We start from the raw sequence: 21796 nt of genomic DNA on the forward strand, positions 1-21796 counted from the left end.
CAAACAAAAGAAAACCTTTGGACAATTTCACCAATAATATTTCTTTACACAAAGAATCTTTTCACAATCTAAAACCATGTAAGAGCCAAACAAAAATAAATAATTAAACAAACAATTAAAAGAGCAGGATGAAGACTGAAATTTCAGCCATGAAAATGTATGAAAGTTAAAGGCCTTTGTCACATTTTTTGAACCAGGTACAATCTACTGTTCCTATGGCTTACAAAGAGTAGATTACAAAGAGTACATTCGCAAACACTGCTAGAAAATAAATAAATAAATAATCACATCAATCATCTGCACAGATAACCAACGCTAGGTCTGCTACATAATGTGAAACTATATATAATGATGAAACTACATCAGCCAGAATAGATAGCAGTGTATTAAATGCCACATTTTCTCTGAAGGAATTGTGTGATCCAAGATATGAAGCAATATTCTTTTGGGTACCAACCAACTTAAAAACACTTTACCAGCATAAAATTGTTCGCCTGAAATCAAAAGTACAATTTTTTGTCTAAAACCTCAGACTTGTTTGTGGACAATTTTCATAAGCAACTGTGACTCTGTAAAATAAGCAACTCCTTCATGTATTGGTTTGCCTTTTATGCTAGTGTAGCTAGCACAATATTATAAAATGATTACATTATATACAGTTGATTACACACGGGGAAGGACGATCATGAACCGAAACTATAGAATTCAAATGGGATCTCCCTATGGCTGTGCAACCAAATCAGACTACAAGACAGTCAGCCTCCATGACTGATACGTAAGCGGTAAACGAGTAACATCAGACTAATGAAGGTCTTCTTCAAATTGTGAGGCAAGTCGAGTATAAACTAACAAGAATGTTTGCAACTGACAAGTATTTTAAGACACATATTGCCAGCGCTGTTGTCTGTCTCACAGTATTCAAGGCCAAGAGAACAAGGAACATAAGTGACACATACATGAATAATTTTATTTGAAATAAAAAGTTAAACTGCGCATTACACTTGGGAAGAAGAGAAGAGGATGAGAAATTGATGGTTTTACTTGTACCACAAAGATGATCTGGAGGTTGCTAAGATTTCCATGCAATGTTACTTTGTAAGAAGTCACCCATCTTCCGACAGATTTAATTCTTCAAAAACTTATTGCAACTGAGGTATGCTATAGTAGAAAGAACATTTCTAAACCTATTGTAAATATCTCTACATATTTAAAAAATCTTTTTAGAGAAGTTAAACAGGTTTCAACACTGTTGCATAAGTCAAAATAAAGGTGCTAACTTGAAAACTCCAAGACTGCATTCTCCAATTTTTCTTTGTAGTAAATGCAGGTTAACGACACAGAGACATGAAACTGCAGCTAATAGTGAACTTCCAGTGATTTATAACCCTTTCAGTCTAGTGCTTCATATGGGGGTACCCACCTAGGGGCCTTTTCCGTGAAACCACATCAGTTAGTGTGCTGATCTGTGATGCACAAAGATTCTTTGTTTTTTGTTTGTTTTTTTTTTTTTTTTTTTTTTTTTTGTATGTGTGTGTGTTTTAATGGGTTAAGTGCCAAAAGCTGGGTTAGGTCATTGTTCTGAAACAGTTGCTGAAACCGTGAGAGGATAGGCACAAACGAGACCGAAGAGGGTACATTTTTATGCCTTTGTTTTCCTCGTGTCATTTTCCAGATAAGGAAAAAACGCTTATGTTTGTGCTTAACTCTTTACTCTGTTTTATTCTCCATCAAATTGTTGAAGAAATCCCTTTCTTTTCACCTCCGTTAGTTTGTGGTGACAAAACCCATTAAAAGATACCGGCGATGCCCCTGCCCGCGGAGCTACAGAGATTAGTTGCGGTCCTCGATGCGACATAACCCACGCTAACCTAGCCCCGCTTCCCGAGGGCTCTGCACAGCCATCTTCCCACAGCACCCCCAGGACAAAAGCGACGCCAGGAGACACAAAGCCTCCCCCGGCGGGCTGGGGGCCCCTCACGGCGTCCCGGAGTCTGGCGGGGAGGCACGCCTGGGGCGCCCCGTCAGCACCGCGCCCCCCCCCCCCCCCCTTTTTTTTTTTTTTTCTTTTTTTAATCTTTTCCCTGGCGTTAAGCTCTGCGAGCCGCCTCCCTCCCTCAGGGACAGCGCCGCGACGCCCCTCCCTCACGGGCGCCTCTCTCCCGAGGCGGGGGGAGGGAGGGGCAGGGGAAGGCCGGGGGGAGGCTGTCGGGGCCGCCCTTACGTGAGGGGAAGAGGCGGTGCTCGGGCGGGCGTCGCCAGTAACGGCTGCGCGCCGGCATCTCCACCCCCTCAGCGGGCGGCGGTGAGTGCGCCAGGCCGGCTGCCGGCGTGGGACCGAGGAGAGGGCGGGCAGGCACTCGGGCGGACGCTGGCACGGTTATAGCTTTTCTTATCTCGCCTCTCCTCCCCCATCCCCACCTTTCCTCCGCGGCTGATCCTCGCTCTCCGCTTTCCCCCCCTCACGCGCTCTCCTCACGGCCGTTACGGCGGGAACGGGGCTAATGGCGCGGGCGGGGGGAGGGGAGGAGCGGCGGGAAAAAAGAAGCGGCAACGGCCGCGGCGCGCGCTGCTGCCAGCCCTGCACCCCCCCCACCCCCCCCCGTGCATTCAGCCCCTCTCCGCCCTGGTGGCGCGGAGCCCCGAGCCCGCCTTCCCGCCACGTGACCCCCCCCTTTCGCTCGGCTCCATATTGGCGCTGGCGGGTGCGTGCACAAAATGGAGGTAACCGCGGGCGGGCCGCACAGCCGCAGCCCGCCCTGCAGCAGCAGCGGTGGTGGTGGCGGTGGTGGCGGTGCACCGAGGCTGCAGCCCCGCGCCTGGGCGGGAAGGCGGGAGCGGGAGAGCTGGGGGGGGGGGGGTGTTGCTGCACGCCGCGCTGCAGAGCGGGCTCGCGTAATGGCGGCCGCGCCGCGCTCCTCGCCGCCTCCCTGCGGCGTGGCGCGGGCAGGAAGGGGGGGGAGCACGGGGGGGGGAGGCCGCGCTTCCGCCGCGAGGCCCCGCGGGCGCCCAGGCTGCGGCCGCCATTTCGTGCGCAGCTGGAGGGGGGGGGGGAGGGGGCGCTGGGCGCCGTGCCCCGCTGCACGTAGCGGCGCTGCCGCCAGCACCTGTGGGGCCCCTCACGGCCGGCAGCGGGGTGAGGCAGCCCGGATGGCTTCCCGCTGCCACGCCCGCAGCCGCACCGTGCGCGGGGGGCTCGGCGATGTCCCCGCGGCCCTGGGGGGAAGCACAAAGGAGCGGCCCCGCGCGCAGGCCTCGCCTCAGAGCTTCCCCAGCGGGAACCGAGCCAAAATCAGATCCAGGCCGGGGCAGTCGGCTGTGCCCTACCCGCGGAGAAATGCCGCAGCCACATCCCCCTCTTGCTTTCTTTCCCTCTCTTCTCAAAACCTTTTTTTTTTTTTTTTTTTTTTTTTTAAGCATTTCAAAGTAAGTTGAAATGCTCAAAGTATGGTGAGTAAAAACGGTGCGGTGTTCTTCCTGGGTTTGTGACCCGTCCTCAGGCCTTGTAGGACTGAGAGTAGAGACGTGACCGCTCACACTAGTTTCTGTTCCATTAAAAGTCGAGAAGAAACTGGATCCCTGAGCAAAACAGCTAAAAATAGCTCAGTTTTCCACGTAAGCAATTGTCTTAGTTGCTTCAGGGTTGTTGAACACTGACAAACTGGAGGGAGGATGAATTCAAAGCATTTGAACGTGCTTCAGTCAAGTTTGGTAACCCATCACATAAGTTACTAAGCTAATATATTGTTTTTTCTTCCCAGGAAATGTTCCTGTTGGTGTTGGGAATAAACTGCAAATGCACTTAGAGCTGAAAACCTATTATTTTGGCGCTTTAAATCTTACATTTGGCAAGATAAGCTATATGCACATTAGATCCAACTTTGTCTTTTTACAGAAAAGATCAATACATCTCCAGAGCATTCTCTGAATGGACAAGTAAATTTCCATCTTGGGAATGTCAGTTTCCCCTCAACCAGCACTTCTTGTCTCTCTAAGAGACAGGGTAGCATTGTAGTAACGAGGTAGTTCCTGGGAACTTTCTGTCCATTACAGCCAACAAATTTTTCTGATTGCTTTCATTTCTGTCATTTAAGTTGCAATATACAACTGCTTCAATGCTAGTTAACTTCAATTGATATTTGAATATTTTAAATCAAAGCGAAAAACAATATGTTGTTGTTAAAAATCATAAAAATGCTGGTATTTACAGTTGTTTAAGCTTCCTGCGAAACAAAGTGGGAACAAAGCTGCACAGGGCTGTGTACTGCTTTAGCTGATGGTACTCATCAGTAATGAAACAGCTCTTTTTTGTGCATCATGGCCTTCAGATGCCATCATGGCAGAGACCATGCCTACAAGCTTTATGGTGGCCAGTATGGAGCCCCACTGGGGAAAGCAGCAGGTGATGAAATCAGAGAGTGTTTGCATACTTTTCATTACTTAAAAAAGGGTATCTAGGCCTAGCCCTTCCCCCCCTAATAATTCCAAAAGATTTATTTCACCATACAGCAACATTTTTTTTTAAAGCCCTTGACTGCTGTGTGATTTGAGGAAGTGAGCAGTTCAGGAGGTATTAGGATACTAAGTCCTTCAGCTAAGTCAACCTAAGTTTTATTTGAAGGATTTCAAGAGCAGGTTAATACGGCATAGAGAAGAACTGAAGATAATACAAATACCTTAACATCAGTTCATAAAACCTTTAAGATTCTTAACACCTTCAATCATGATACTCATGATGTCACAGCTCTTTAATATGAAGGTCTTAATTTGAACCTTAATTTGAATTTAAACATGGAATTATATTATTTAACTTTGAATAAATGAGTCACACTACCTGTCTTTGCCTATGCAATAAAACTTCAAAAACAAAAAATTAAAAACAATACACTTAATCTTGTAAATATCAATTATTTTAATGCAGTACAAATGCAGTTTTACAGTACCATATTATTTAGTTGACTACTTTGACTACTGTAATGATTTTCAAGAAACACATGAACTAATAGTGAATTGTTTCCAAAGATAGTAATACAACATAATAAGAAATCACGTAACAATGTTTTTAGGAAACTTGATTTAAAAAAAAAACAAAAAGAAGTGAAAGCAAATATTTTTTTTGTTTGTTTGAATGCTTATATATGGATGCCTTGACTGACTTTATCTTGTGAAATACTTCTTATAACTTCATAAATATTCATTAATAAAAATTGGGCACGTAAATAGAGTACAAAGTAGTAATGGAATAAATAATTTGCAAGGAAAAGTAACACAAATGACCAGTGCTACAGATTGCTAGGGTTCAAGTGTTAAAATTTCTAGTTAGGCAAGAACGGAATCACTAAAGGGTCCTTCCACTGGTGTTAGTAAAAATATTTTTCAGTGCAGAAAACATTTCACATCCTATAATATTCCAGTTTTTAGGCTGCTGGATTACTGGTTTCAGTAGGTTACACATAAACATTTTGCAAATAATGCTTATTAAAATTACCTTCTTTGCAAAAATTTTGGATTTTAAATCTGGAGAAGTAGAATTTGATTTTTTTCTTATTATGTACAGATTGTATTCATGATAGTTACATGACAGGCAATATTTGGAATAAGTTGCTCTGCAGATTATAATTTAAGATTGTACCAAGTTATTCCAACACTTTGACCTGGTAGCAGATGTTCTTTTTGTGCAGCAACTCTTGGGCAAAATAGGCTGAGGATTTTTACCCTTTGGAATACTTTTTTTTTTTTTTTTAATACTTTCATTGCCCCTTTCCCCTTCTGTAAAGCCACACCTGTGCATTGCAGCCAGAGAAAGGCCCTACTTCATAGGAATTGGGGTAAGTACTGACTTATCCAACCTGTTTTCTAGGTTTCCTAAATCTAAAAGAAAGGCCGAGTTAGAGTACCCTTCCAAAATGGCTGCTATTAAGGAAGAGAGAGAGGTGGAAGACTACAAGAGAAAAGGAAGACGATCCTCACAGGTGAGATAATTGCTTTTTTTAATGAAAAGTAGCTTTAAGGGGAAGAGATTAATAAAAAATAGTAATACTTAACTGTTTCTATCTGATGCATTAATTCAGAACTTTTTTTTTCTACCTTCTTCATCCCCATAGTAGCAGAATAACTTTAAAGTGCTGTATAGTAGTTACAATTTTAAGGGGTGGGATGTTAAGTATAGTGGGGAAACTTTGCTTGCATAGTTTTCTGTTATAACTAAATGTGTAAATGTATGTTTGTGACTAAAGGTGTAATTATTTTTCTTTTAAAGAAATAGATGCATCCTCAGAATATTGGCAGGAACTCAATTCTTTCCTATTTTCACAATCTTTTTTTTAGTGGGAATGAAGACAGGTTCTTTTTTAATAAAAAATGGTTGCCTAATAGTCACTGCAAATGAAAGCGAGGCTGTACTAAGTAAAAATAACTGTTTTCTTTTGCTTCTAGCAGAAATACCGTAGACTGAATAAGGTGCGTAGTATAGAGAAGATGGTGGGGCTGTTCTGGGAGGATGGGAGCTAGTTACTTTGGGGCAGGGTGTGGAAGTGGGAGGGGGGAAAAGTCTTGATACCCTTCAGAGTATAAACTCAATTTTAAGATTAGCAAAGAGGGTATTAACTATGCTTGTATGCCTTGTAATTGAGACACTGTCTTATTGTATACTTTATTTGCTATCTAACGTTACTTTTCCAGGATGCCTGAATATTTTAGCTATTTAAGCCCATCTTTCTCTGGCGATCATACACAGCTGTAGTGCCAGAGCTTCTTAGAGCTAAGAACAAACCTTTTCTTGAATTGCATGTATCCAGTAGCTTAAGGTTACTTTGTATTGAAGAAATGCGTGTAAAGTCCTCTTGAAAAGGAATGTTTCAACCCTTTCTCTGCCCTTGGACTTCGGCTAGAATGTAACTGGGGTTCCTCAGCTGCTGCAAAATGAGCTTTTGTAGTTTACTGAAGTAGCTTGGCCTGGAATCCACATAAATGCTATTAAGTTTCTAGAGAATATTTCACAGAGAAAGTTGATTAACCCCAGTTGTCTGCAAGCTTTTGAGCTCCAGAAGTCAGTCTAGGGTTTAGCTGCACATAAACTTAGCCACAGTGACAGGCGTTTTGGGATTAGCTTGTTCCTAAAGATACAGTGCATGGCAGGACTTCATGTCAAAACAGGGCCTTTAGAGAGAAATGCTGCAACTTCAAAATGCTGATCATGCAAAACCCCTGCCACATGAAGGTGGAGTTTCTTGCAAACTCTGAATAAAGGCAGTGTGTATCTGCAGCAGTATTGTCAAAAAGAACTGATTTTTGCCCAGACTGTGATTTTTATGGGAATCACATGCGAGTGCTAGCTGCCTTTTTTTTCTCCTCTTCTAAGAGAGGTACAGGCAGACTAAACCGAGCATTCGGGGTTTTAGGTAGGATATAGAAGCCTGTAGTCTGATTTCGATTGTGAGAAAGGGTGGTGCAGAGAGAACGAGGCGCAGCCCCAAGATGCTGGCCTTGCAGCTGGCCGTAACGTGGCCCCCCCCCACCCCGCCCCATCAGGCCAGGCGGGGGCTGCAGGGCTGCTCCTGCGGCGCCACTGCGGCGCTGGGTCGTGGCCAGGGGCTGCTGGTGTGCGCGATCCCGCTCTGCCGTGGCCCCACCCCTCCGGCTCCATATTGAGTGTGGAGGAGACGAGATCAGATCGCTCACAAAATGGAGGCGGTCTGTGCCGCGCGGGGCTTTGGCTTCAGAAGGAAGTAGCTAGCCACGGCAGGAAGAAAAGCTCCCCGCCTCCGCAGAACCTATTAATACATTTGGGAAAGCATTTAAAATGCTTGAGGGGAGGAATGTAGTCTCCCTCCAGCTTGCTGGCTGCAAGCAGGCAGGGAATTACTGACCAGCTTCTCCTCCCTACCCCCCGGCCCCGGATGGAGTGTTGCAAAATGGCGTGCTGGCCCCCAGCCTCGAGTGGGAGGGAGCCTACTGATCCTGCTGAGGCAGTGTCGTAGTTAGGCTAGGGAGAGGAAAAGCCATCGTGCTGTGCAGGGCTTGCTGCACAGGAAAGGCTGTTGCTGTAACTAGTTTGCAGCGGAAGGATTGAGAAACAGCATCCTGTGTGACAGAAGAGCACTCTGAAAACCCTAGAGATGCTTATCCCCAGTGAGAACAAAATGCTTGAAAAATAACTTGTTCCTAACAAAGTACCACCTTCTGTTTGTCTGGAGAATTCCTGTAACATAGATGTGTTCTGAGGATAATCATTTCTGATGGAAGAGAGAAGTTGTAACATTAAGTGTTTTTCTTATATGAGAACTGAACTTTGTGTGCGTGTAATAAAATAAGTGCAGAAGGACTTCTCTTTTCCTTTCAGGAGTGACCTGAAGAGTTCTGGGGTCATTCTTTAAATGGAAATTCAGTCTGACTTGCTAATTGACAATGCCACAGGCTTAAGGAGCGTTAGAGAGCAATAAAAAGATATTTTTTCTTCGGTTTCTGGTTTTGGAGAAGTCTAAATTCAATAATAATAGTAAAGTCATAATAGATTCCTTTGATTTAGAATAGGAGAGTTTAAAAGAGCATTCCCAGCTTTAACATAACCAGCTAAAAAGTAAGTAGTGTAAGTACATTTAAAAACAAAAAAAAAAAGTTAGCAACAGAAAATAATATTTCACTGAACCTAAAGCAGTTTCTATATACAGTAAGTGTATTAACCCTTTAAAATTTTAAGTTTACATGTAATTAAAAAGGAGATTTTTTAATAATACTTCTGTAGTTCAGACCATTTAGGAGACCACGGAAAAGAAGTTCTATTTTAGTCATGCCATTGACTATCAGATAATCCTGTAGTAATGCAGTTAGTGCCTTAAATAAAAAAATTGTTACTAAAAATGCTGGGGCTAGCTCTTGCTCAGTTTAGAAGGTATAAATAAGAGTGAGGATTTGTCCTAGCCAACTTTTCATAATCCTAGGCATTGTTTCCTGTAGTTCAACCCAGAAGTTATAAATCAGTGGGTATCTAAAGCAGCATATAATTCCAAAATTTTCTTTTATCATGTATCACATCACAGTATTTATTGCTCTGTAGGGTGGTTGTGTAGTACTCAAAGGGATACACACTTTCCTGACCAACACTAGCACTACCACCACATTTATTTAAACTTGTAGAACCTAAAGCACTTCACCTGCAGGCTTGAAGCAAGGCATCTATATGTAGAAGTCTGCAGCTGGTTTTATGTAGCTCAGCTCTAAGGTTTGTGCTTCTTAACACAGCACAGCAGAAACAGTGAAGCCTGTTCATTCCTGCAGCAGAATTGAAGTCATATGTGACGTAGCTGGCCAGCACTTTGTTGCAGGATGTCTTACACTCACAAAAGTACCAGATTGTAAAATAAGATCTTAATATGATTGCTTGTTAGAAGAAGACTCCCCTCCCTTGGGGATGGGAGAATGTTGTAAAATGATTTTTGGCAAGGTCCTTTCACATGCACACTAAATAAAATATGTAACAGAGCAGAAACACTAATGCATTTTTAAGCCCACTTTATTTGTTCTGTAAAGATACCTTTTTGATATTGTGAAGAGCTTCAATTAAACTGAAGTTTTAAGTTTGCTCGTTAAGTTACAAGTCTTATTCTAGTAGTTATCCCTATTCCTGGTCATTGATTAGTCATCATTCAAGATATTTTTTCTGTAAGACATAAATCCTTCTTAATTCAGATGTAAGAGGTATTGTCCACAACACTGAAAACCAGATTGGTACTTCTACTTTCTTGATTATGTGTGCTTAACTTACAAATTTATCCAAGTACAAATTTGCATTATCAAATAATTTGGAACTTATACGTTTTCTTTAAAATGCATAAAAATAAACATATAAAATAGTTTTAAATCAGATAGTCCAAAAGACTTAAGTGCTTGATTTGGTCAGTAACCTTTTTTTGCTGTTTGCACACTATGCTCCTAATTTTTTGATTGTTCCTTATGATTGTGCTTCACGAAGTGTTAGAACTTCCTTTTATCTAGCAGTGCTTCATTGCTAATCCCTACAGAGCAATATGCAACTCGAACATAAAATGAGCATAAAACAAATGCACTTCTTGGAGAGGAGGAAAGTAAGCAACCAAACTATTTAGTATATTGAAATCTCTTTACTGTTGTTTGCATTTGAGCATTCTTAAGTTGTTAGTTAGTTACTGTTTAATTAAAATCACACCTCATTAATTGTTAAGCTTATTATGCTGCTGTCTACAACCATTAGAAGACATTGTTTTTACGTAAATGTGTTCCACCTATTTGTAGTTATGTGCACAGATAAGCTTTAGTAAATCTGTGAAATGTTAATTCTGTGGTTTGTATTCAAAATATGTATTTGATTTTTGATTTTGTAGGGCCATGAGCCTAAGGAGCCAGAGCAGTTGAGAAAGCTGTTCATTGGAGGTCTGAGCTTTGAAACAACAGATGATAGCTTGAGAGAACACTTTGAAAAATGGGGCACGCTCACGGACTGTGTGGTAAAGTGTCCAAAATTAGTTTGTGCTTTTGAAAAGATATGGGTACTTAATCTAGTACAGAAATGCAGAGTGCCCCGTGTATTTTTTTTTAGGTGATGAGAGACCCACAAACAAAACGTTCCAGAGGCTTTGGCTTTGTGACTTACTCTTGTGTGGAAGAGGTGGATGCTGCCATGAGTGCTCGACCACATAAGGTTGATGGACGCGTGGTTGAACCAAAGAGAGCAGTTTCAAGGGAGGTAAGTTAGGGTTTTAGTTAAGCTTATTTCTTAATTTCTACCTAATTATTTAAAATGCTGAATATAATTTTTGGTGTTGCAGGATTCTGTAAAGCCTGGAGCGCATCTCACAGTAAAGAAAATATTTGTTGGTGGAATTAAAGAAGATACAGAAGAATATAACTTAAGGGAGTACTTTGAAAAATATGGGAAGATTGAAACCATAGAAGTCATGGAAGACAGGCAAAGTGGAAAGAAAAGAGGATTCGCTTTTGTAACTTTCGATGATCATGATACAGTTGATAAAATTGTTGGTATGTAATTCTTTAATGAGAAATGACTTGTAGGATAAAAGTGTAACTTGAGCTTTCAGAAAAGTAGTGCGAGCAATATAAGATGTCGGCATGATGAGCTATTTGACTGTTATGAGCAATGAATGGGGTGACTTTAATATTCCTTTGAAAACTGGGGTCATGCCTTACAGTAGCTTTCTATGAAAGTTGTACAGCATATTGCTTTCAATTATTTGAATTTCTAATGCTGTCCTTTTTCTCAATTTTTCTCTAGTTCAGAAATACCATACTATAAATGGACATAACTGTGAAGTGAAAAAAGCACTCTCAAAACAAGAGATGCAGACTGCTAGCTCTCAGAGAGGTAAGTTTAGAGTTAGGCAGGGTTATGTTACATAACTGGTTTTCATTTAATGTAATTTAAGCAAAATATTTTGTAGGTCGCGGGGGTGGCTCAGGCAATTTCATGGGTCGTGGAAACTTTGGAGGCGGTGGAGGAAACTTTGGCCGAGGAGGAAACTTTGGTGGAAGAGGTAAATGACTAGAATGTTTCTGTAGAACATAACTTCCACATTTGCTGAGTCTTTTTTCTTGAACACGTGCTAAGTGTTTAAGCCAACAATCTCATCTGTTTTGTGTTCCAGGCGGCTATGGGGGTGGTGGTGGCGGTGGTGGGAGCAGAGGAAGCTTTGGGGGTGGTGACGGATACAATGGATTTGGTGATGGTAAGTGTATTGCTCCTTCTCCCTGCTTCATGCCAGCATATCCAACTCTGAAGTCTTACCTCCACCTTGGACACCAACTCTACTTTAGTGATAGTATACGTTGTAGTGCTGTGAAGAGTTGAGGTTTTTGTTTTCCCTACAAAATCATGGGTGAAAAAATACTCCCCTATATTTAACTTTTGACTTCATGTCATGAGGTCATGTAGCAATTGTTTGTCATTGAGAAAATTGAAGATACTGGTGTCAGCTGAGATTACTAAAACTAAACAAAGCAGTGACCACCTGGCATACCAGAAGTCTTTTCAGTCAACTCTAAGACTTGTTCATTACTATCTTGTCATGATCGAGTTGGTGTGAGTATTCAAAATCCACCTGAAGAGAAGTGTGGAAACTGCCAAACAGCTGTGATAGCAGCATTTTTGTGTGTGGGGGGGGAAATAAGGGAAGCAGCGAGTAGTTGTTTGTCCTGATTCTGTAAGGAGATACACATAGTCATCCTGAGTTCTTTGGGACTGTTTCCCAGTTCACAAGTACTCCATTGATATATCTGAGAAAAAGTCAACATCTGGAATATTAAGTCTTGGGTACTCTTGGTGGCTTGGGAAAAAAAGCAATCTGGTAGCTTAGACACAAGTGTAAATAAAATTGTATGTCTGGATAAAAAATATAAACCAGAATTATTTTGAGAGCTTTGTCTACTGAGTAATTTTAGTTCAGAGGATTAAAGAGGATGGTTCACAGTAGTGACAGCCACTTGCGCGAAGAGGTGGCTGTTACATGTTGTATATCTATGTACTGTGCATGAGCTAGGAAACTTCAAGTATTATGCTTCGAGAGTAGACATAAGCTAATGCTTTTTTGTTTGTTTGGATTAAACAGTTTAGGTAAATGGTGCAAACACAATGGATACACAGTAGGGGAAACACTGGGACATTTTTGTGTGCTTGTGTTTTTGTTATGTGTGTGTATTAATGGTCTTTTTTTAACCAGTATTTAGCTTTGATGTGCTTAGTTTGACTTTTTTTATATTCAAAGGTGGCAACTATGGAGGTGGTCCTGGGTATGGCAGCAGAGGAGGTTATGGTGGTGGTGGAGGACCAGGATATGGAAACCCAGGTGGTGGATATGGAGGTGGAGGAGGAGGATATGATGGCTACAACGAAGGAGGAAATTTTGGAGGTGGTAAGATGACAGCTGTAATTAGCCAAAACTCTTTTAGTCAGGTTTGAGTAGTACAGTGGCTGAAGTATGGTGCTGCATAAGATGAGTTGTACAATTAGGTGCTAATGTAGATTAGTGTGTTAAACAAGGAAAATTCTCATCCATCTGGGTCAGCTTTGCTTAAACTATAGAATATTACTTTGCCTGTAACTTATTTTTCTAAAAGCAGCTGCTGTAAACCTGTGTGTGGAAGTAGAGTAGAAGAATTTAAATTTTGACCACTTGAAATATGGTGGTGTTGTTGGGTATCTGTTCACACCGCGTAGGTCATGTCCTTCATGAGGATTAGATGTCTAAAGTTACGCTTTTTATTGTTTGATTGTTAAACAAGGTACTCTGGTTAATTTTTTTCATAAGAGTGGTTCTTTTGCCAATTGCACATTCTAATTGGAGTGACTGTATGCCATTTCATTACAGTACTCTTTTACAGTGTTAATTAGTGTAAACCCTCAATGAGTAGATACTATCAAGGAAGACATTAAACAAAATCAAAATAAATCTAGCTATGTGCTGCTAAACGATCGGTTTAGCCATGTTCCTGTTTTGTGTTATCAGTGTTAATTTCCTTACAGGAGTTTCTGAATGCTAAGGTTATTTTTTTAGACCTGTTGTAACTTCTTTAGAGACCTTTAATGGCAGATGTTTCCGATTAGAATGTACCACAAATACTAAAACATACAAGATTCTTACTGCTTCTTCCCCAAGAATTCTAGAAAAGAACTTCCATGGACCTAGTGGAAGTTCGGGCAGTTTAGCTGCAAAATCTGCTGCGTATTTTATTAATACTCTTTGATGTAGTGGGTATGCAGCGCATATACAGCTCTGTCACGTTTTACAGCAAATAAATTGAATATTTGGCTTGTAGTTTGCATGGTTACCTGCAAAGCACTGAGCAATGTTAGTAGAATGGCAGTGAAACTACTGTGCTTTCCTGAGTTTGGAGGCATTAAATTTGTCCTCTTGGGGTAACTTCAAACTGCCGGTCAAACCGGTATGAACTTTCTAATATAGCCTGCTACTTCTCATTTTCAGTGAAATACCAGTTTCTAATCCTAAAATGCTAAGGGTTTTGTGTAACTTGCACATTGTGAGTAGAGCTAGCATCCACAGTTCTATTTTAAAATGATGTAAAATACTGTTAATTACACTGAAATTTCATAATCTTACAGACTTACTAAATTCACACACTTGCTTTTGTTTTAGGTAATTATGGTGGCAGTGGAAACTACAATGATTTTGGCAATTACAGTGGACAGCAGCAGTCTAACTATGGTCCCATGAAAGGTGGTGGCAGCTTTGGTGGTAGAAGTTCAGGCAGTCCCTATGGTGGTAAATGAAATTCTGTACAGAAAATACTTCTTTTGTTTAATATTACTTGTTATTAATCTTTAAGTTTCAATATGTACCCTGTTTTCTTTGTAGGAGGTTATGGATCTGGAAGTGGAAGTGGGGGCTATGGTGGTAGAAGATTCTAAAAATGCTACCAGAAAAAGGGTAGGTGTAATTCATATTTATGATGATGATGAATAATGTACAACTGTTCACTGAGAGTAATAATTTTCTTATCCTGTATTCAACAGGCTACAGTTCTTAGCAGGAGAGAGAGCGAGGAGTTGTCAGGAAAGCTGCAGGTTACTTTGAGACAGTCGTCCCAAATGCATTAGAGGAACTGTAAAATCTGCCACAGAAGGAACGATGATCCATAGTCAGAAAAGTTACTGCAGCTTAAACAGGAAACCCTTCTTGTTCAGGACTGTCATAGCCACAGTTTGCAAAAAGTGCAGCTATTGATTAATGCAATGTAGTGTCAATTAGATGTACATTCCTGAGGTCTTTATCTGTTGTAGCTTTGTCTTTCTTTTTTCTTTTTATTTTCCCATTACATCAGGTATATTGCCCTGTAAATTGTGGTAGTGGTACCAGGAATAAACAAATTAAGGAATTTTTAACTTTTCAATATTTGTGTAGTTCAGTTTTTCCACATTTAGTACAGAGAACTCTATAACAGAAATAAAATGTAGTTTAGGGTGTTTCCTTGTTAGTTAATAGAGAGGATTAATGCATTTCTCAATTACTATTTTGTATTAATTTAAAGTTAACAATAGAAACACCTATTGATTTACAGTCTTAAAGGGGTCTAGTCTCAGTGTATATATGTAACTGTCATTGATATGAGTTACATAGGCATACAGAGGGAAAACATCTGTATGTTGCATTATAGTTTGTTTAGATGTATAACTAGGATTGAGTTACTCAAATTAGTGTTTGTGAATTATAGAACTAAGCTTTACCTTCAAATGAAAATTTCAAATTACTTTTTGGTTTGTGCATATTTTTTTAATTTGTAGTTCTGTATTAGTACTAGCGCTTCAAGAAAATAAGGCATGATAAATATTTTAACAAGACCAACTTTAGTCACATTCAAGCTGTCTCCCGTCTCCTTTGAGATGTGTAAGGGATAACTGCAGTTGCTCAAGTTCTGGGTGAAGAGAAAAAGAACCTTGCTTTTTACCTTTTTATTTATTGTAATTCCCGAGAAGTTAAGGTGGGGTGGGAATCAAGTGCCTGTTTCCTTGGGATATACAATGACTCTGTTTCAATAAAACGATATTTTGGGGAGGGTGGCTTGGAATTTTCATCCCCTTCCTTTCTCCCCATTTCCCTCTCCCTCACACCAGATTGTACTGTTTCAATTAAACAAGGCGTCATAGTGAGAGTAATAGGTATGTTCCTAAATAACTTAATGGCTATATACTTTCTTGCATGCACCCTAGGCAATTTTCTGGACACATTCTTCTGACTGGGAGCCAAGGGTAGCACAGGTGTAATCACTGACAGTCCCAGGTAATGCGTTCCAAAAGCCCATTTTCAATGGGCTCTCTAAGTAGCATAGTCCTCAAGCTTTTTCCCTTATGAATATCTAAGCTCAGGTAAGAGCCTGAAGATGAAACAAAACATGATCTAGTTGTATTTTACTGACCAGAAACACTTCCCACAACATAGAATGGTACAGTCTTAAGTTTCCATAGACAGAATGATAGTGTTTTACAATTTGATTTGATGCACTGGAGTAGCAAATCTTATCAGCACATATGGCTAGAAATTGTACTTGATTCTCACTTCTGACCTCCAAATTAAGGCACTACAGTCCGTGCTTTTGTCAGCTGATGTGACTTCTCTCAACTATTGCCAGGACAGTGCTTTCTGACAATTCAGAATCAGAAGAGTAGGGACACAGTCAATAGAAGAAATGTTCAGACACTTGACAATATGTGATTGATATTGGAATTACTCACACCTGTTTCACTTCTGGGTCAATGTGCAGTATAAGGTAAATGCAATTCCAGTGTAGGAATGAATCTGCAAAGATGTATGAAATGACTCAAGGCATAATCAGTCATATTAATTATGAATTATAATTTTAAGAAGTATTAGAAAAATGAGTGTGTTGTTTGAAAAAATTAAACAATGTTATTTAAACAATGTTATTGGAGTGTATTTAGACTGCAGTACACTAAAACAAGGAACCGCTGTCAAGATGGTAGCCTCCAAACTGGATTTCAAAGTCTTCTTATTCTTTTCTGTGGAGTTTTAAACTATAACTTAAAGCAAGAATTGCTGATTCAGTGAACACTTCTGTTGTTGTACATAATTTGGGATTGGGTTGGGGTGGGGGTGGGGGTGGGGAGGTTGTATGTCAATAAAGGCATTTTTTTAAATGACCCCTTTGGAGTTTGAAAACACATTCAAAACCAAAACACATCTCACTAGGGAGTGAGACACCTAACTACTGACCTGCTCTGTATACTACTACACTTAGAAGATGTGTAGACTTGTAACTGGGGCCTGCATCTGATTGCAGGGACAACTGGAGGTTGGGTTTGATGTCCCTTCTGAAAATTGATCTGGTATTTCTAAAATTTTTTAGAATGTATTGACAGTGTTCTTTTTAACAGGGCCTCTTGTAGCTGTACTGTGACAACAATGTTAACTTTGAAAAATAGTGTCATAATAAACTTTATGAACAAGATCTGTATGCAACCTTTTAAGAGATGGAGTGTGTAAGTGACCGCTTTGTAGGTGGGTGGGGTAGCTTAGCTGTTGTTTGTGATGTGGAAAAAGTGTAAGCTGTGAGGACAGTGATTAACCAGTTTTAAAGAACCTAGGATGTACTTCTTTGATCCATACTTTGCTAAGGAGACTCGTAAGACAGGACTTCAGCAGCCTATTGAGTATGGAGAAGTCAGCATAATTAAAGAATGACAAGGCAGCAGGAGCAACAGCTTCAACTTCCAGAAAAGTGAAGGCATAAGATACTGTGCTGATAGTGAGCAGCTTTCCAAAGGCTAGTTAAATCCGCTTATCACAGCTGAAATGTCGAGAAGAAAGTCTAGGAAGAGTTCTTCACCTTTTGGAACCTCCTTGAGTGATAGCTACTTGAGTTGACTCAAAATCAATAGGTCTAGCATTTAGACCTGAAAGGAAGGGCAATGAGAATAGGTAAGGTTTGCCTTTAAATTTTTCATGAATTAAAAAGAGTACTGGGAGGTTTTTTAACAAGGTAAGAGTAATTTCTTTAATTTTCAGGTTGAATGAGAAGCTGCTGCTTGACAAAATGGGGAATGTCTTGCACATCCTCTTCAATTGAAGGTTTCTGACTGGGTAAGATTTGTAGTGCATAGTAAAACACGTTTAATGCTCATTTCCTTCTTAGGCTTTCCTTTACCAGCCTTTTGATAGTAGGGAAAGCCTTAAGTATAAAGGAAGAGGTATTCCCGTGTATGTCATCCAGTGTTTCTTGTTCTGGATTAGGGGTGTCTGCTGACATAACTGCTGTTCAAGAATCTTCCTTTCCTGGCAGGTACAAAATTGCTGTGTGTCAGAGATCAACAAAAAGGAACGATAAATGTTTTGAAATACATTCTCTTAGTCACCATGAAGAGTGTGCAGTCTGCTTTTGAAAAAAAATGTAACAAATGGAAGCCTTACCCAGTGTGACATGAAAAGGTTATGACACTCTTAAGCAGCTCATCACAATTCACAGATTGTATTGATTCTGCAGTAATTCCATAAGCACGTTTTGCATTTATTAAAACAGGTTTCCCTCCTGATAAATGAATTTTAGCTTGCCAAATGAGTTTGTATTCAAATGTAAATATCTAGTTCCCATTCAGATGTTTGATGCTTTCAGGGTAGTTTAGTGGAGGCTAATACTGACAAGTGATACCCGGCTGAAAGCAAAAGTGTACATGGATGAATGGCAATAAAATAACTTTTCATGGAATCTGCTTTATATGCATATGGGTTCTTAACTCTTGGAATGTGTATTTCCTGTTCTTCTGTATCATAGACTATTACAGGTATGGGGTATTTTCATTCCTTTTGGGATAGTAGTTACCTATTTTAACTTACCAGCATATATTCACATCTGTGCAGTATTCCTGCAAAAATCTGCTTCTATTTTAGTGTTGGTTATGCTTAAGTTACTCAGAAAAAGGTAAATTGAATGCATGCATTTCAGTTTAACTTAGGCCTGAGGAAAATTTGCAGACTGACTCCACTAGTGAAACTTGTTACTACTGGCTGGCTGTGAGTATCTAGAAAGCAAACTTCACATTGTAACATGTACAATCAGAAGTTAACTTGAAGTATTTTACAATGGTAATGTGCAATTTCCATATAATTAGGAGCTACTTACTAAACGGAAATCTCACAGACAACCAACTTAAAAATGTTGGCAAGTACTTTTACTTAGCCAAAGTTGAGCTAAAATTCAAACCTGCTGCAGTGAGGTCCCGGTCTCTCCTTTGTGTAGTATACTAGGTAACTTGTTGCTTAGATGACTAGCTTGCTTCCTCACCCAGAGGTGAAATACTTCTTTGCTATGCAGAGGTGCTCTTGTGAACTCATCTAGTCATGTACAGGTAAAAATATGTAACAGGGAAAGGCATTTATGTGGCTAATGCTTACTCAGTTACAGGCAAATGCTTTTTGTACTACAGGGAAGGAGGAATGTTACTTTTTTTCTTAAAGTAAAGCAAAATTTTCTGGTTTGCATCCCATTATGAGGCCTGTGTGTAAATTTCCTTTACATACTGTGCTCTTGAGGGTTCTTTTTGCACTAAGTGTGTAACTAGATACTCACTTTTAGAGTTACTTTCACGCTAGGCTTTACAGCTCTTACTGATTTATTTGCTTCATTTCAATTATATCATTTTTTTTCTCTCAGAAATAAACCTTGTCAAAGATGAATACTTAAGCATTAATTCTTAATACTGAGGAATATTTGGTCAAGTATATCTGTCCAAGAGGCACTTCCAAGAGTTAAGAATATTATTTAATGACTAGGTTTTTCTGTAGTAGTTGCTACTGAAAATAGCAGCTGTAAATGGAGATGCGAATAAAATTACAAAGCATTGGTCCTCAGACTAGAGTTCTACATGACCCTATTTAATACCTAGAGCTACTAGGCTGATGCAGATTCGATAAACATTTTGTTACTAGATAACAAATTAATCATAGTATCTTAACTTGGATATCCTTCGAATATTTTAAGGTGTGGGAAGGGGAATGCTCCTGGTCTTTCAAGTATCGCTTGTGTGATGTACTGACTTGCTGCTGTCTTTGGTTCCTGTATTAACTTTTTTTTAACATTAACTTTTATTCATATACTGTCTATACTGCAATGGAATATTCACTTACATATCAATCTGTGATCTCTGACAAATGTGTGTATCTTGTGTGGAGCATGAAAGATCTTGAGTATCACTAAAATTCAGATATCTGATGGATGATTCTTTTTCTGCTGTGGGTACTACAGGTTGACATCTCTATCTAAGATTAGCTTTTTCCTCAACTAAAGTAATCCAAGTATCTCCGTAGAAGACAAATGACCTCCATGTAGAAGATAATATCGCAAGATTGGAAACAGAATAACATTTTAATAACTGGCAAAGACTTGAAGAGCAATGGTGCTAGTATGGTGAAATCTTACAACTTGTGGTTAAACAAGTTTAAAAATATGGAATTTAAAAAATTCAATATAGTCCATAATGGATTGGAATTTGTTTAAAACTATTTCACTTTTGTATCAAAATAAAGTGTACATTGTCAAATGACTTAAAATCTAAAATGTGTTGCCATCACCTTTTTTTTGTTTAGTGCTGTGAAGAGCACAAATTGATCTTAAATTGCAACACAGTGGCAGGATCATCTTTCCAACTGGGAACTGCAAGTCAGAAGTTAACCTTGATTCAACCCAGCTCCTGAACTTTAGTTCTAGCAGCTTCACAACTGAATGATTTAATAAAGAAATAAATGGTTTGTACATGTCAGTGTATGAGGGCAGCATTGGGGTGCATTACAACTTACAGGACTTGGCAATGTCACTGGTCTTCCCCAGGTTTGGGAATACATTGTACATTAGTTGTAGTAATAAAATGAAGGCTACAGTTCACAAACTGATATTGTCATGTATACCAAAATGATTAATGTGGAATACTTCTTTAATGATGTTGGATGTTTGGATAAAAGTACAACCAACTTTGTGTTCATATGAAAAGTACTGCTTTCAACTGCATGCATGTTGTTGCAGTCTTGAGTTAAGACTGATTCTTTACCAGGTGGAATTCAAACAAGTCTTCTGCATTAGCAGCAGTTTGGGAATATATATATATATTTATTGCTCTTTTCATGTTGGTAATGGAGTAAGTATCCCTACATTGTTTTATAAATGTGTGTAGTACAAATACAGCAGCCTCCACAAAGGCTGCAAGCATGTTTGCCATAGGCTTCTGTGTTAGTGCTAAAATAAATACCAAATTAAAATGGGGGGCAGGGTTTTACCAAGGGCTGGTTTATACCTAATTTGTGATTAGAATATTTATATGGTATGTAAGGAAAACATTTTCTCTACAAGATGAAGACATAGCTTAGTTAATGGCTGTGTGTGTGGAATATTTTCCTTTTTAGGCTGTCAAATGTACCTGTGTGTTAGAGCTGCTGTGTATCGCTATTGAAAGATGGTTCAGGGCCATAGCTCAGCATGCTTTTTCCTCAATGCTTATGCTCTAACACATTAAGAATGACAATTTTAGATTGTCTTACTTTAAATGGCACTGGAATCTCACATTCCTCGTGTTTCAGACAGGCTTGGTAACTGCTAGCAGTTTCTTCCTGCTTTCCTAGGCAGTGTTGAGTGCAAAGCAAACAGACGCACTTGAACAAGAGCAAGAAAAACACCCCTTACTGCTGCAGTATCTTTGATTTAATCTGGTGACTGGCTGTGCTATCTGGAGCTAATAAAGCTGCTTCATCTATCAAATCTAAATGCTGTTTTGTTTTCAACCATTGGTAGTTAACCATTTGCTCCAAAAAGAGGAGTCTTGTGTTTGGAGTATGTCAAGGACTGTGCAGTGGGATGGACTGACATGCTATTAGCAAGGAAGAAGGTTGGTAAAGGTAAGTAGCCTCAAAGTGCCAGTTAGGTCACCGAGATTTCCCTTGTTTTTGCACATGACTGAACTGTCTCAGTGCCCTCACATTACTACAAGAAAAGTCTTGTCTTTCCTGCTTTCTATGTATGGTTGTATGAGCTTGCAATTGTTGCAGTATGTGTAAGGACTGTCTGCTTTGCTCCACCAGTGTAGCCTTCTGGAGAGTTAGTAACCCAACTCAGCATCTAACAAATTACAGTTAGCATGAGATTGGGAACGTGCAGCCATCACTGAGGAGAGGGATGGAAGCCAGTTCTTCCCCTTTTGGTAGCAGTGAGCTGTTAAATCAAGTGCCATTTCAGGGAACTGCAGAGTGTTGCAAAGGTTTGCTAAGTACTGCAGGGAATCTCTGCAGTTGGGTAAGCC

General features: G+C 39.9%; 1 protein-coding gene across 25 annotated transcripts; it reads left to right on the forward strand.

Annotated features, from left to right (window-relative positions):
* Positions 1–2110: 2110 nt before the first annotated feature.
* On the forward strand, positions 2111–20395 carry HNRNPA3 (heterogeneous nuclear ribonucleoprotein A3). Of its 25 annotated transcripts, none has more exons than XR_011097635.1 (14): positions 2220–2376; positions 5858–5969; positions 6433–6456; positions 10356–10478; positions 10571–10717; positions 10800–11010; positions 11264–11353; positions 11415–11522; positions 11634–11714; positions 12750–12896; positions 14139–14264; positions 14358–14429; positions 17523–17597; positions 20097–20395. XR_011097635.1 is itself a non-coding variant. In XM_068685787.1 (13 exons), the coding sequence occupies exons 2-12, from the start codon at positions 5904–5906 to the stop codon at positions 14408–14410; spliced, it is 1173 nt and encodes a 390-aa protein (XP_068541888.1). In that variant the 5' UTR covers positions 2111–2376; positions 5858–5903; the 3' UTR covers positions 14411–14429; positions 14516–16965. The 25 variants fall into 25 exon arrangements, 21 of the variants coding, with proteins under 21 accessions (XP_068541888.1, XP_068541894.1, XP_068541895.1 ...); XR_011097634.1 differs by lacking the exon at positions 20097–20395 and adding an exon at positions 19756–20067 and having other exon boundaries at positions 17523–17942; XR_011097632.1 differs by lacking the exon at positions 20097–20395 and adding an exon at positions 17797–20067.
* The last annotated feature ends 1401 nt before the right edge of the window (positions 20396–21796 follow it).

Source organism: Anas acuta, chromosome 6 (genome assembly GCF_963932015.1).
Source record: "Anas acuta chromosome 6, bAnaAcu1.1, whole genome shotgun sequence".
NCBI classification, from domain to species: domain Eukaryota; kingdom Metazoa; phylum Chordata; class Aves; order Anseriformes; family Anatidae; genus Anas; species Anas acuta.

What these genes read in the sequence shown, in the direction of transcription:
- HNRNPA3 (XM_068685782.1), top strand. Translation starts at nt 5,904, where the DNA reads ATGGCTGCTATTAAGGAAGAGAGAGAGGTGGAAGACTACAAGAGAAAA. An exon ending in TACAGTTGATAAAATTGTTG is followed by an intron (nt 11,011 to 11,263) that starts GTATGTAATTCT and finishes ATTTTTCTCTAG; the next exon opens with TTCAGAAATACCATACTATA. An exon ending in AGGAGGAAATTTTGGAGGTG is followed by an intron (nt 12,897 to 14,138) that starts GTAAGATGACAG and finishes CTTTTGTTTTAG; the next exon opens with GTAATTATGGTGGCAGTGGA.